The following is a 14,371-nucleotide window of genomic DNA, read 5'->3' as shown; positions in this document are numbered from 1 at the left end:
GGTTTAATGCAATTTGTGATAGAGTAATCAGATGTTGTACTAATGATTGGGGAGAGGTAGATTTTTAAGTCCCTGCAAAAGTGAGTGGGTCAATTACTCATTCTTAGACTCACCTAACTCGAAAGGTTGTTGTGGAGATAAAAGATGGTGATGGATCATGGATGTTAGTCTAAGCTGGGGGGAAAGATGAGATATATTAAAGTGAAAAATCAGATCAGCCCCTTTTCTGTTCTAATACAGTGGTACCTCTAGTTACGAACACCCCTCCTTACGAATTTTTCAAGATACGACCAGCTCCGGCCCCCAAAATTTACCTCTACTTGCGAACTCCGCCTCTACTTACGAACCGGATCCGCGGCCATTTTCCCTGCTGCCACGCGGTCGCGGCTTCCTGTGGGCGAGATCGTGGTAGCAAGGAGACGTTCGGTGAGACTTGTGGTGTGTTTTGTGGTGTTTGGAAGGTTTTTGTGGCGTTTGGAAGGTTTTTGAGGTTTAAAAATAAAATGCATATGTTTCAGAACTGTTTAGCCATATTTACATTGAACCTTATGGGGAAATTTGCCTCGTGGTGCGACCAAATTCGGAGGGCGGAACGGATTAACCGTATTTACATTGAACCTTATGGGAAACTTTACTTGGACTTGAGACCAACTCGAGTTGCAACCAGAGTCATGGAACGGATTAAGTTTGTAACTAGAGGTACCACTGTATTGGCTACCTCCTTGGCTCCCACAGAAAATAACAATGCATGCTCCTTCTGCTTTGCAAAGTTAAAATTTCATTATGCAAGAAGTACTTTCTAGAATGGTCAACCAAGAAAACATGTATAGAGAGTAAGGAAGATGATCTTGAAGAAGTATGCAGAAATTGTTGAGTAGGCAAAAGGGGCTGAACTACTTTTTAAGTTCTAAGAAACAAGATAGCATTTGGAAGTGATTCAGGTGGACACCTCCCTGATTTGGGAGCACTGATGATGTTACCGAGTTGGGTAATGAAACGTCTGCAAGCAAACAACCAAGCTCAGAGAGCACCAAGGACTCTACGGTTCAACCCTGAATTATACATATTCTATTGGTATCAGACATGCAAGATTCTGTTCTTATAGCCAATCTCAATAAAAGTGGTTTTAGCCTTCCTGCAGAATTGATTTCCTGGTCTGGTCTACCTCATGGGGGTGACAGTGTGGCAACAGATCCCAGATAGAAGTCAAAACACATCAAAACAGAGTTAATCCCTGTGTTTATTATACAAAAATAATTGCTGGTTAGTTCCATAGTTTACATAAGTATATAGAGAAACAGGATAGATTACGAATATTCTCTGGGATTCCAAGGGGCCAACCTTTAATAATAGACATATAATTAAAGAATATAATACACACACATCCTTAGTAATATATCCTGTAGTCCTGTTGGTTATAACACAAGAAGCAAATTGCCCTCAGGTGCTGCAGTGAGAGACATTTTGATGTTTTGAGGGAAGACTGGACATTGAGAGTGAAGCCAGGTCATGATGGCTGACGTTATTTCCAATCATCATATTTGGAAAAAGCTTTCCAACCAAGAGTTTGGGGAAGAACCATTAAACATACAACCTTAAAATTACTATATTAGCATGCTGGTCATATGGAAAAAGATTCCTCCAAGAGGTAGGTACAATTTCCCATCCAATCTCCACTTTATCTGAAGAAAAAAAAAGGCAGGAAGAAACATGGTTAAATGTAGGAACCCTTCTATATTGATCTTTGCCCATTTTTTTCTAACTCAAATGACTTGGTTTAATTTGTGAAATGGACCAGATACGGTTCAGAATGATTGTTCCGAAGGCCACTAGCAACTTTGATAAATTGGCTAGAAACAAGAATCAGGCCTTTGTATCTCCCAAACACCATACTCACCCAAGATGTACATGGCTTCTCTGGAGTCTAGCCAAGCACACTCTATTAATTAATTGCAAAGATTTGAGAATGCAAGCAAAATAACAAAAAGTTCCATCAACTCTGGGCAACTTTTTCTGAATCTTGGTTATGGGAAATACAACTCCTGTGAAAGTTAATTGGTCCCTTGATACCAGGCCCGAATGAGAATTGGCAGTTCCTTTTTGCTTCATGAAGTTCTAGCAATACTTTTACCTATGTCTGGTAAGAAAAAAAGCTGCTGGGTCTGCAAACATTTTCATACACAAAATACGAAACTCACAGTGGTTCATTTTGAAATGTCCAGATTTTGAAAGAAAGTTCTTTGTAGATACAGCATATGAACCTTCAGTGCATTTTATTCCCCTTTCTACATTGCTGCAGTGCATTAATGACATACTGCAAAAACAATTGAGAGGTATTCGTATAGATGGTCTATCAAGACCAATTTCATAAAAAGTAGGCTTGCATTGATAAATTATTTCCAGGTATGCTGCATGAAACACTGAAGATACACTAGTGTTTTACAAGCCATGGTGCAAATAATTCAATGGATTTCTGGAGAACGTCAACTTCCTGGCATGGTATAGCAAATACCATACTATATAAATACTATAGAATTAGTAGAGAGGCAATACAAATTCATAAACTAGTATCTGTTGCCAATTTGAAGATTAGAACTTGATTATGGACATTCCACTGAACACGAAGATAAGGACGTGGCATTTTTTGCAGGGTTCGGCTTCAATTCCAATCTGAAGAAGTTGGCAATACAGCTATTGAAATATCAAGACGTATTCACTGTCTCAAGTGGCATTCCTTGGGAGTAATTTCATAAATGATTCCTTTTGTTGGGTGTTTTACTGAGGGTCCATATCAGTGAAGCACCACCCAAAAATCATGCATGCAAGCATTTAGTTGTTTGTGGGATTCAACTCTGTGCATTCCTTTGCTTGCATACCTATAGACTTAAGATCAGGAAGGGATACAGAAATGTCCAGAATGCCCACCCCAACACCCAACACAGGGGGTCACCGCCAACACGGGGTTATTCAATTCATGGGCGGTTCAAATTTGCTCCAGTGGGGGATCTCTGGTGAAGACACAACTTTCTGAAACTCAGTCAGATCTCTGCTGGAATATTTGGAAGGAAGATGGAGCTGACATCCATGCCCACAAACCTTCTCACTTTAATTTCACATCATAGACCTGTACAGTGGCTCATTCTGATCAATAACAGAATGGGATGCACTAACAAAAAATCGTAAGTGGGCCTGTAGAGTTATTTGTGTGCAAACTTTTTAAAAAAATGCTTCCTGAGGGGCTTAAGAAGCAGGAACCGAGAGATGCTTTTCTATCATAGTTGCAGAGGAAAACTTCTCTAGATGTTTGCAGTTTCACTGTTGGATGCAGAGGACAGGGAGAGCTCCACGACTCTCCTTGGCCAGGCCAGTCCCTTGCCAGCATGGGAATTCCATGCGCTCACCTATATACAACCCCTGCTAATCACCTCTGGCTGTTAGACTAGCGTAGCATCACCATGCTGTGATACAGTCCTGTGGACAATCACCTCAAAGAGTAGAAAATGCCTTTCCCTCTGCTCCTTTTCCATTGTTCCTTAGAATGGAAAAAAAATCTGTTAAGTAAAGAAAGATAGAGCAGTCGTAGTGTCTTTGATTGGTGCAGCCCATTAACTAGTTAATTGCCTATAATTAATTAGCAGAGGAATTCTTCAGTGATGGTGTATGGAGGATGAAAGAATATACACCATCTGTGCCTATTAAAACAGGTCCATTCCTGATATTCACGCTTTGATTGGAGCTTAATAGTGCTTTCCAATCTTTTAAAGTGATATATTTATTCACCATTAATTAATGATACTCTGCAGATTAAAAACTCCATGACACTCGTAAATCCCATGTTTATTCATTTGCATTGTACCCTTTTACCCCCTTTCTCGGTTTCCTTTGTTTGTTTATATATCTCCTTTAAAATGTCATCTCAGAGAGAGAGAGAGAGAGAGAGAGAGAGAATGATGGAGGGGCGACATGACAGCCAAGTTCAAGTACATGCAAGGCTGCTGCAGAGAAGATGATCATGAATTATTTTCTATGGCCACAGAAACTAGGACCAGGAATAATGGGTAAAAGGGGCCACTTCCTAGATTTTGTTTCAATATAAGGCAACATTTTCTGATGGTAAGATCTTTCCATCAGTGGAACAGTCTACCTAAGGAAGTTGATGGTCTTCTATCTTTGAAGGTTTTGAAGAAGGGGCTGGACGACCCCTTTTCATGGTTTACCTGCTTTCCCTGCACATTGCAGGGCATTGGACGAGATGGTCCTTGTGGCCCCTTCCAACTCCATAATGCCATAATTCTATGATTCCGTCTATCTCAATGAGGTTAGGTGTGTTTTATGCAAGGGCATTACCATGGGAAGCACAATCTCAATTCAGCAGAGACTGGCCTTGCTGGAGCTCCCCAGACCTTTCTTTTGGCACTCCCCTTCTCCAACCAGACAGCTGAATTCTGATTTTGTATTTGCTGAAACTCCCTTGTGTGGTTTCCTCCTCATTCAAGCTTCAACTGGTCCAGAATGTAGTGGAACGAGCAGTATTGGGTACACCTCGGTATGCCCAAATAACACCTCTAATTTGTGAACTGCACTGGTTGCCAGTTTGCTTCTGAGTGTGATTCAAGGTGCTGGCTGTTACCTATAAAGTCCTCCATGGCATAGGGCCTGGTTCCTTGAGGGACCACCTGTCTTCCATAGCATCTACCTGCCTGATTCAATCCTTCAGGGTAGGCATGCTCTAGGTTCCTTGAACTAAACAATGCCTTCTATTGGGATCCCAGAAGTGCGCCTTCTCTGTAGCAGTGCCTGCCCTCTGGAACGAGGTTCCCCCCAAGATCCAAACTGGCCCCACTCTGCTGTTGTTCAGAAGAGCCGCGAAGACCTGGCTCTTCACCCAGGCCTTTGGTGAGGGGGAGGGAGAGCCCTCATGTCATCGTGCTTGCCATTTTTTATCTTTATCTCTTAAGTCTTATTGCTTTTATTGTAATTTGTTTGATTGTTGTGAGCCGCCCAGAGTTGAGCGGCATACATGTAATAACTTATGATGATTATTAATCTGAAAAATGGAAAATACAGAGTGGTTTTCCAGAGCAGGCCTAAGAAACCAGCAAAAAGCATTCCACCCTTGACAAATTCTAGGCTTATTTCTCATATTTTAACGTTGGTCCTGAGCCACCAGAAAACAGGCTCCTTCTGCTCTATGGTGTCCTCCACCATTATGGAAGGAATCACAACTCCCGGTCAGTGACGCTTACCAAGTTGCATTTGGAAGCCATGATAAGTATCCGGATTTCGAATACTGAAGGCAATGTAAACTTCAGGTGTCTCTTTATTCCTGCGGTCCTTGGGAAGTTTTTGCAAGACACCAATCAAGTGCTGGCTCAGCTCCGGATCATATACTACATCTGACAGGAATGCATTCAAAGGAGAAAAAAAAAGGGACAACTGAGGTAACGCATTTTTAAAAATGCAAACGACAAGGCGATATCTATTGGAGAGAGTGGATCACTGGATAGGCAGTGATTTAAAATAGATCCAGACTGGGGTGTCTGTAAGGTATGGTCAAAAATTTCAAGATGGTGGCTGTGATGGAGCAACTGAAGTCCCACCTATTTCTTTATGTGAGTCACACAACATACATCAAAAAACCAGGTGGAGCTTGAATGGTCCCATTGCAGCCGCCATCTTTTACCATTCCCTGCGGACGCCCCTGGATCCAGCTATGGAGGAAGGAAAGGCATTGACTCAAACATCTCAAAACAAAACAAAAAAATCCAAAACAAGGCAGATCATTAGCAGATTATCCAGTATTTTACCTGCTGGCTCATGCCGGACCCCAAGGAGCTATTTTCGCCCTCCTGTTAGTACAGTTAGAGTAAGAAAGAGGCATGTATTGTTTAGCCCCCACAAGAAGTCTGTTTAAGTTGGGGTTTTGTTTTTGTTGTATTTCAGATGGAAGCTGGCTTTAGGGTTTCTCCTTACCTTTTCATAGCTATTGGAAAGAAAATGATTTTGTCCAGAGTCAAGATATACTGCAAAGACATAAATATGAAGTATTTTCTCTACGTACAGAGAATGGAAGTAGCTATATCCACATCCCCAAACCCCAAAGCACAGAACATGCTTCCATTTACTCCTAACTCATCAAGCTTAATTTGATCTGAGGTCTTCCATTACCTGCAGCAAGAACGACATCAGCTTGCAATTCCGCAAGCTCGTCTTTGGAGACCAGATTCCAGTCTAGTTCTTTTACTGATATTCGGATGTGGTCTACTCTCAGAAGATGGTCTTGATGGCTTTGGCCTTCTTCTACATGGTGGCTGCGTGATTCAGGCTCCAAACCCAAACCATTCAAGTGGATATTCTCTGACAGCTGTTGAAGGACACCCTCATGGTGATCACTGAAGATGTACTCTCCTGGATGGCAAGCCTTGCAAATGGCAATTCCTGTCAATCCAATCCCACTTCCCAACTCCAAAATTCTTCTAAGGAAAGAGCAAGAAACAAAAGAGATGAAGGGAAGATTTGGGTCCACCATTCATTTCACCAGTTCTTCTCAGGGCTGTGGAGCTAGTAAGAAGATGGACTTGGTCCAAATCCATCCTTAGCCATGGCAACTGACCAGGTAACTTTGGACCAGTCAGTATCTCTCAGCCCAACCTATCTGATTGGTAAATAAAATGAGGAGAGTTCTCCATGCAAGCTGCTTCCCTTTCAGAGAAAGACAGGATATAAGGTAATCCAAGGAATATATCATGGTGTATTATACAGGTGGCTTTATGTTCATTTTCCTTCCATTTTCTCAAAAAGTATATCCTTTGCTAAGTTTTCCCAACAGGTCCACCTCCTTGTGAGTCCACAGAAGTCTCCAAAGAGGGCTCAGAGCTAAGCCTTAACACACTCTGGCTCCATTCAAGCCTGAAGAGGAGAAACCGTACCTGTACCTGAAGATGTCTGAATTCTCCAGCGCCCATTCCGCCAGGTAGAGGCCAGCCTCCCACGTGACAAGACCTGTGGTGCCCTGTGAAACTATTGCAACGTTTTCACGAAGCGTAATGGCATCTCCTGAGGGCTAAGAAGAACATATTGGTAGGAAGGATGCGTCACGTTTGGAGACAATAAAGGGAAAGAAAGACACCCTTGAGTTGAATTAGATTCCTGGTGATGTTGTAGGAAACATCTACGCAGTTTTCTCGGCAACAGCACAACAGGGAGTTTGCACTGTCTTCTTTCAGGACAACATTGACTTCCCAGTCTGGCACTCTGCCCTGGTGTTCCCTGGTGGTGTCCCATCTGTGTATTAATGAGGCCTAACCCAGCTATTTTCCTACCGTCTATATAGCTTATTTTATTGGTTGGGAGCAAATTTAGTGAGGCCTATTGTGAATGCTGTGAGAATGTAACTGCTTCCTTAGGAACAAGAGGGCAGGGGTTTAGCATCTTCAAACAATGTAGATCTTGGGTTTTTTTGTTTTTTTAAACAGAACATGGCATTAATAAAGATTGGTTTGGATAAGCCAATTACGGAAATTAAAACATACAAAAATTCGAAGGGTGGGTTTTGCTGCAGGTGGCATAGTTTTCATGGTATTTGGCTAAAAATTCAAGGGCCAGCTTATCTGTGGATGGGCTTATCCACAAGTATATATGGTCATTCCAGCAACTGAACACTTTCCCATCTAGGGTCAATATATCTCAAAGCACATTAGGGTCTTTTCACTGATAACAACGCAACTTGCAGTTGGTTGCTTACCCAATGGTCTCCAAGTCTTTATCATTCTGGGAGCCAACCATTACAATCTAGGCCAGTGGCTGGGGAATTCTGGGAGTTGAAGTCCACATGTCTTAAATGTTCCCAAGGCTGAGAAACATTGCTTTAGACTTATAATGAATTGGTTAAAATTGGCTTTGTAGAGGGTATCATTCTGGGAGCCAACCATTACAAACTAGGCCAGTGTTTCTCAACCTTGCGAACTTTAAGACGTATGGATTTCAACTCCCAGAATTCCCCAGGCAGCATGGCTGGCTAGGGAATTCTGGGAGTTGGAGTCCACACATCTTAAATCTGCCAAGGTTGAGAAACATTGCTCTAGAGTGTGCTGTGATTTCTAACTTAGGCTCCAGGTTCTAGTAGAATTCATAAAAGGTTGGAAGACTTAAAGATGATTGCACTATTCACATTTGATTTTTTTTAACATAGAGACTTCCTATTTACCAATAAATAGTTCTTGTAACAGTGTGTAGTTTCTTCAGTATTTAGGACATCCCCAAGGGCTTCATAGAGTTGATCCAAAGGTTCAGCAGTTGTAGATTCGTGCTGCGATTAAGGAAATGAGAGGAGAAGAAGATGCCAATTTGGGAAGATGATCCAGACAGAAAATGAAGTTAGCAGAAGACGTCTTATTTCATCTCCTTGCATAACGTTTCCCGTAACCTGGCTGCAGAATAATTCCCAGGCTGGCCTGCTTTTTGCAATAGCAGGAGAGAGTCATATAAACAGACATCAGTCATAAAAAATGAAACCCTCCCAACTGTTAGGTGAGGCATGAATCTCAAGATACAGTCCAACTTTCTTCAAAATTTATATTTACATCAGTTGCAATGGGGATCAAAACATCTAGTTATAATGTAAAAAATAAAATAAAACATTCAAAACCCTCTAAAAATAAATAAATCAAAAGTTATCACAAGTATTAGTGGAAATGGCTAGACGGGGATGGGGTCAAAAAAGTCAAGATGGTAGCTATGATCCTGTGATTGAAGCCTGGCTTGCTTGTTATATTTGTTGCACAGAAAAAAGTAGATTCAATCCCATGGTTGTGCTCGCCATCTTGACTTTTCTGACCTCCCCCCAAGGATGCCACTGTTACCAGAACAAAAGTATTTGTCTGTCTGATTAAATGTGACCAAGGAACGTGAAAGTAGCTAAGGAGACCTCCTTTATGGGTATACTCCAGACTATTATTTAATTTCTTTATTTTACTTGTATATCTGACCATTCAGGACCTCTGACACAGGACATATTTAGGTAGCAAAGGGATCTGAAGCAGAGCCACCAAAGAAGAAACCTTTCAGCTGGCTTCATGAAACCCACCAAGTCACACATTTAATTCAGCTTCAAAATAAATGATCATTCTCTGAAATCTCACTGCAATCAGGGTAGTTTGACTGGATTCCAATCTAGTCAGACAGTTTCTGGGCTGTCTTCAAGGACAGTCCCTTGATGAATTTATTACAATGATCTAACCTGTATGATCATCTGGATGTTGGTTACCCTAAACCCAACAATACCTTTTTGATCAGCTCTGATAAGAAACGTCTTCTGTATTTAACTGATGGAGGATACTTCAAGCAGAGTGGATGAAAAACAGTCTGAAACAATGAAAAGAAGAGCAGATGCCAACATGACAAAATGAACTCATATCTAGTAGAAGACAAGGCTGGATTAAGAATATTGCCAAATCAGATTGTATCACTTATTGAAATAGAGTGGGGTTACATGTAGTCCTCGCTTAATGATGGCAGTTGGGGCTGGAATTTCTGTCACTAAGTGATGTGGTTGTAAAACGTGATGTCACGTGACCACATTGCTTAGTGACGGCAATCCCAGCACTCCCCGCTGCTGTCGTTAAGTGAGGACTTCACGTGACTATGACTTGTGACTTCCTGCTGGCTTCCAACAAACAAAGTCAACGGGGAAGCTGTAGGGGACATTTTATCATGGTTGGTGGACATGTCAAAAGCTAAAAAAAATTGGCTTCAAATACGTAAACTGATACAGAGGATTTTAAGGATTAATATTCAGTTGAAGCCAGAACTTTTCCTTTTAGGACTGATGGATACCCAGTTAGAAAAGAGTCATTTCAATATATGATTATTGCAGCAAGATGATTATATGCACAGAGATGGAAAGATTCGACGCTATCCACTATGAAGGAATGGTTGGTGAAATTGACCAATCTTGCTGAGATGGATAAACTCACTTCTTTGATTAGAGAAAGGACAATATCTATGTTTATTGGTGATGGGAAACCTCTTATGGACTTTTTGCATAAAAATGAAAAAAAATGAACTTGTGATTTATGGCTTTGATGATTAGACAGGGTAGATTATAGAAAGAAGAGCATCATGATGTCACTTGAGAGAGAGAGGTTAAAATATAATTGTACTTATAACTGCTGTGAAGAATATCGGAAGCCATTGCTTTGGATCTTTTTTGTTTTCTATTTTTCTTTAGCTCTTTTCCTTTTCTTGCATTTTTTGTTTTCTCTTTGACTTCTTTCTTTTCCTTTTTCCTCCTTACTTTATATCACTTTGTATTAGTTTTTATCTTTCTTTTAAAAAGTTTTAATAAAAATTGTATATTAAAAAAAATGGGGAAGCCGTCAGGAAGTTGCAAGTCCTGAACAGCTCACAAGCACGCTGGTGGGTGGGTGAGCACTCAGGAGTGTGGCTGGAGGGTGTGTGTGTGTGTGTGGGGGGGCTGTGGCAGCGTGAGTGTGGCTGGGCAGGGGGAGGGCGCTGTAGCCCAGCACGAGGGTGGCTAGGCGATCCCTACAGAGTGTGGACGGAGGGGTGTGCTGTGGGTCTCATGCTCCATAGTTGGGCTCCTTGGGAGAAAAAGTGGCAGGAACAACTTGCGACCTTCTCTGCTGGCATCCCCATTGTGGAAAGCTGACAGGGAAGGTTGCAAATGGCGATCATGTGACTGCAGGACGCTGCAACCATCCTAAGCGTGAGCCTGGATCACAATCACGTGACTGCTGGGGTGCTGGGATGGCCGCAACTTCGAGGACCAGTTGCGAGTACCCCTCGTTCAGCACTGTCATAACTTTGAATCGTCGCTGAACGAGTGGTCATTAACCGAGGACCACCTGTAAAAAATGTTGAAAAGACAGTTCTACCTGCAGAATGAAACAAGCTATCAGATAGTCCTAAACACCATAAGAGTTTAGTATCATGAGAATAGAAGGAAATGAGTCTGCAAATTATTCATCTGAATAAGGTGGGACAGAGTGTTGAATGGCATGCCTTCTTGGAAAAGGCAGATCGGGGCAAAGTTTCACTGACTAGGTGCCAAACCATGGTTTGCTTCACACGTCACAATGGCCACGTTTGCATATTATGCTAAGCCATAAACCAAGCTTTTCGGATCATAAGGATCAGGTTCACAAATCATGCTAAGCCATAACTCATGATTTGCAAAACCACAATGGCTATCTCCATGGAGCACAGGAAGACAAAACTAAAGAAACCACATCTTGGCTTTGAGGGAGGTGTGAACACAGCCATGATATTGCTTGCGCATAATCTGTGCAAAACAGAGAGAGATGGAAGAATGTCTTGCAACAGTTTATTAGGGTTACCCCTCGGAACCCCACTGCCTCAGTTTCTCCACCAATTTGTCTGGAAAGATTGAGAAGGAAACGATGTCCAGTTCCAAAGAAATATTTACCTTCTGCAGAACAGTCAAAAATGGAGAGGAATCCTTTGAATGTTTTAGTACCTCTTCAAGGCTCTAGATAACAAAACACAGGTATGATTTAATCATGGACGAAAGGTGGTTAATGAATTATAGCTAATGAAAACTGTTGATGAGTTTTATTTTTATATATAGCCATCAGAACTTCTCCAAGCATCTTACACAAATGAAATGACAGACAAGAACAATCCTGTTAAAAGGAGAGTGACAGCAAATAGAATGTCAAAATATATGCCAAGGCATTAATTACATTGGCCAGGAAGCAATCCCCGTAAAGAGGGTGGTGTTTCAAGCATGCTGTCCTGGGCGCCCTATTGATTTTTTCAGCCTCGAGGCCAACTCAAGATCATATGCTTTTGGGACTCTTCCTCAAGCAAATGCCAGATAAAGCAAAAATCCAGCACCACCCAACCAGAATGGGCGAAGACTGGCCAAGAGGAGACAAAAATGGCAAAGAAAGTATGGGGAAATACATTTTTCGGGTGAAGAAAGTAAATATCTAGAGGCAAATAGGTGTAGCTCAGGAGGTTGAACTGTGGAGTCCTTGAGTTCTCTGAGCTCGGTTGTTTTCTGGCTCGCACTGAAGATGTTCCCTAGCTGGGTACTGAAACGTTTGCAAGAAAACAACGAAGCTCGGAGAACCCAAGGACTCCACATTTCTAGAGGCTTCAGAGGAATGGGAGTGCCTTAATAAAACTGAAACATAGAAGACCGTGCAGCACCCTTGCAGCTGGTGTGACCTCCCAAGGCATCTGCCTTGAAGGAGGATGTGTTCTTCCGGGCATCTGGCACCTTGAACTGATTCGTTTCTTCTTCTCAGTCAGGCTATCACTTCCCTTGTCGACAGTAGATAAACAGAGGGGCAGAAAGTAACCGGAGATCTATTATTCATGTATGTCTGCATCATCATGTGAATATGTATGTATGTATGCCTCCTTTTCCCTTCCCTTTCCTGAAATGTGTAAATATCAGAGCATCTCTTGTGTCTGCAGAGGGAGGGGGGTCTCTCGCTATCCCTTGGCGGGGTCCCCCTCCAGGACGCACTGTCTAATAAACACTGCAGTGAAGCCTTGATCACTTTGCAGTCGGGTCCTGCGTCTTGATTCCGCAAAAGGCATTTGTGCTCATAGAAGAGAATTCTATTCTGCAAAGGAACGTTCTGGCCAATCTGTTGCAGGCAGGTGTTGCTGGAAGAGGCCCCTGCCGTTCTCAGATGCTCTGAGCAAAGACAGAAAGTCCACAAGAAGCATCATTCAGAAGCCTACGAAGGCCCCTCTGCGGAAGTCTCCGGGGGTGGCAATGGGGCACTGGCCCCTTGGCCCTCAAATGTTTTTCTGTAATAAAACCAAATTAAAAACACCTACATTTTCACGCAGTTCCTATGTTCTTCCATGAAATCTTGTAAAGTTTTTTTAAAAGGGATTTCTTTTAATTTTTCTTTAAAATGTGTTTCTCGTTTGATTTTCTGCCTATGGCAGAAGAAAGAAAAACGGGGGATGGAGGCTGAGAAAAGAGGCAGGGGGTTCCCTCTCAATTCAGCCCAGGGCTGCAAAAAATCAGGAAGAGCTGCAATGGGGAAAAGGGGGGGGGGGAGAGGAACACAGCAGCTGCGAGCATGTGCAGAGAGCTTTTTCTTTCACGGAAGAGGGGGAAAGAGCTCCGGGGTCTGGAGCGGGGAGCGCCACGTGGCTTTCAGCCGCAGCACCCCTCCATTTAGCACTAACTGGGGGAAGATGGTTTAAGGGAAGGCTAGGAGGAGAAGCAAAAGCTGCCTAATTTCATTTTCAATATCAGGAATTCTCCTTCCCGTGATTTCCCGAAGCTGCATCCAGATCAACCCCAAAGCAGGAACAAAACACCCGCGTTTTAATCCAGATGTTTAAGGGTCAAAGATTTCCAGTTCTGGAGACTGCAGTAGCAGCACATCTGGCAGGCTGAAAAAGAAGGGCGCGTCCAGACGGGGGACTCCAGCCCCTCCGCCTTCCTAGCCTGCAATCTCTTCTCCCCGCTGGCAACCCCCGACCCGCTCGGAAGCTCCGCCCCCAGCAGCGGCTCCCCCACGCGCGCCTCTCCGTAAGCGCTAAGGCGCCCCGGTGCTGGTGCAACCGCGCGCTCCCGGGCGCCGCTGTGCGTGGCGCTGCGCTCACCTCCCAGGGGAGCTCGGCCAGGCGCTTCCCGGCTAGGAAGCCTCGCTGGAAGCCGAGCGCCACCTTCCCCTCCAGGGCCTGCCCTCCTTCCTCCATCGGCTCCTCCTCCGGGCGCTCGGCCGCGACGCTCGGCCTTCCGGAGGTGTGGTGGGGGAAGGTTCAGAGGCGCGCGCGCCCACGAGGGAGGGAGAGAGGGACGGAGTGTGTGAGTGTGTGTGTGTGTGTGAGAGAGAGAGAGAACCTCAGCCGGCGGCTGCGTTCAGACAGCGCCTTTGCGCGGGCGACGAAGCGGTTGCGTTCGCCCCAGCACTTAGCTGGGGATCTTTTTGGGCAGTTTCAAAGTGCCGGGCGATCGCAGCCTGCTCAGGAAATGGGCTCATTCAGAAACAAGGTTACGTGTGTTGTGTGAATGCAGGCAGACAGACCTCTTGGGGGTTCCGCCTTCTGCTGCCGCCTGTAATAACAGCCGCAGAGCATCTTTTTCAGGAAGGCGAAACAAGCTGAGCTAACCCTCCTTCCAGAACGAGCGTATTGCTGGAATTCGAGGGGAGGCATTTCTGTGGTGGGGCCCTCCCAGAGACCCCATAACCACCAACCAGCAGGCTGCCTGGGAGGGATGAACGTTGAAGTCCAGCAGATTGGCATCATGCCAAACGGGGGATGTTGTTTTAAGACAGAGATGGGGTGAAGTGGGGTCAAGAGGAGCCAAAGGCAGTTTATTGGTCTATTGGGAGGGATAACATCTAAGGAG

General features: G+C 43.8%; 1 protein-coding gene across 2 annotated transcripts; it reads right to left on the bottom strand.

The window, feature by feature from the left end:
* Positions 1-1,234: 1,234 nt before the first annotated feature.
* EEF2KMT (eukaryotic elongation factor 2 lysine methyltransferase) lies at positions 1,235-13,752 on the bottom strand. Of its 2 annotated transcripts, none has more exons than XM_088152968.1 (8): positions 13,621-13,752; positions 11,447-11,509; positions 9,283-9,363; positions 8,207-8,308; positions 6,930-7,063; positions 6,169-6,476; positions 5,247-5,396; positions 1,235-1,682 (listed from the first exon to the last, which is right to left on the bottom strand). In XM_088152968.1, the coding sequence occupies exons 1-8, from the start codon at positions 13,714-13,716 to the stop codon at positions 1,582-1,584; spliced, it is 1,035 nt and encodes a 344-aa protein (XP_088009094.1). In that variant the 5' UTR covers positions 13,717-13,752; the 3' UTR covers positions 1,235-1,581. The 2 variants fall into 2 exon arrangements, 1 of the variants encoding a protein (XP_088009094.1); XR_015798303.1 differs by having other exon boundaries at positions 1,596-1,682; positions 3,486-5,396.
* Positions 13,753-14,371: the final 619 nt, after the last annotated feature.

This window comes from Python bivittatus, unplaced genomic scaffold (genome assembly GCF_059951505.1).
Source record: "Python bivittatus isolate LINGU-HERP-01145 unplaced genomic scaffold, Pbiv_v1 ctg000030_np1212, whole genome shotgun sequence".
In the NCBI taxonomy this organism is placed as follows: Eukaryota; Metazoa; Chordata; class Lepidosauria; order Squamata; family Pythonidae; genus Python; species Python bivittatus.
The sequence above is the reverse complement of the archived record's forward strand: the minus strand, read 5'-3'. Positions and strand labels throughout refer to the sequence as shown.

Excerpts from the sequence above, each read along its gene's own strand:
- EEF2KMT (XM_088152968.1), bottom strand. The coding sequence starts at position 13,716 with ATGGAGGAAGGAGGGCAGGCCCTGGAGGGGAAGGTGGCGCTCGGCTTC. Across the intron at positions 11,510-13,620 it reads TGGCCGAGCTCCCCTGGGAG|AGCCTTGAAGAGGTACTAAA; the intron begins GTGAGCGCAGCG and ends TTTGTTATCTAG. Across the intron at positions 1,683-5,246 it reads TGGCTTCCAAATGCAACTTG|ATAAAGTGGAGATTGGATGG; the intron begins GTAAGCGTCACT and ends TTTTTTCTTCAG.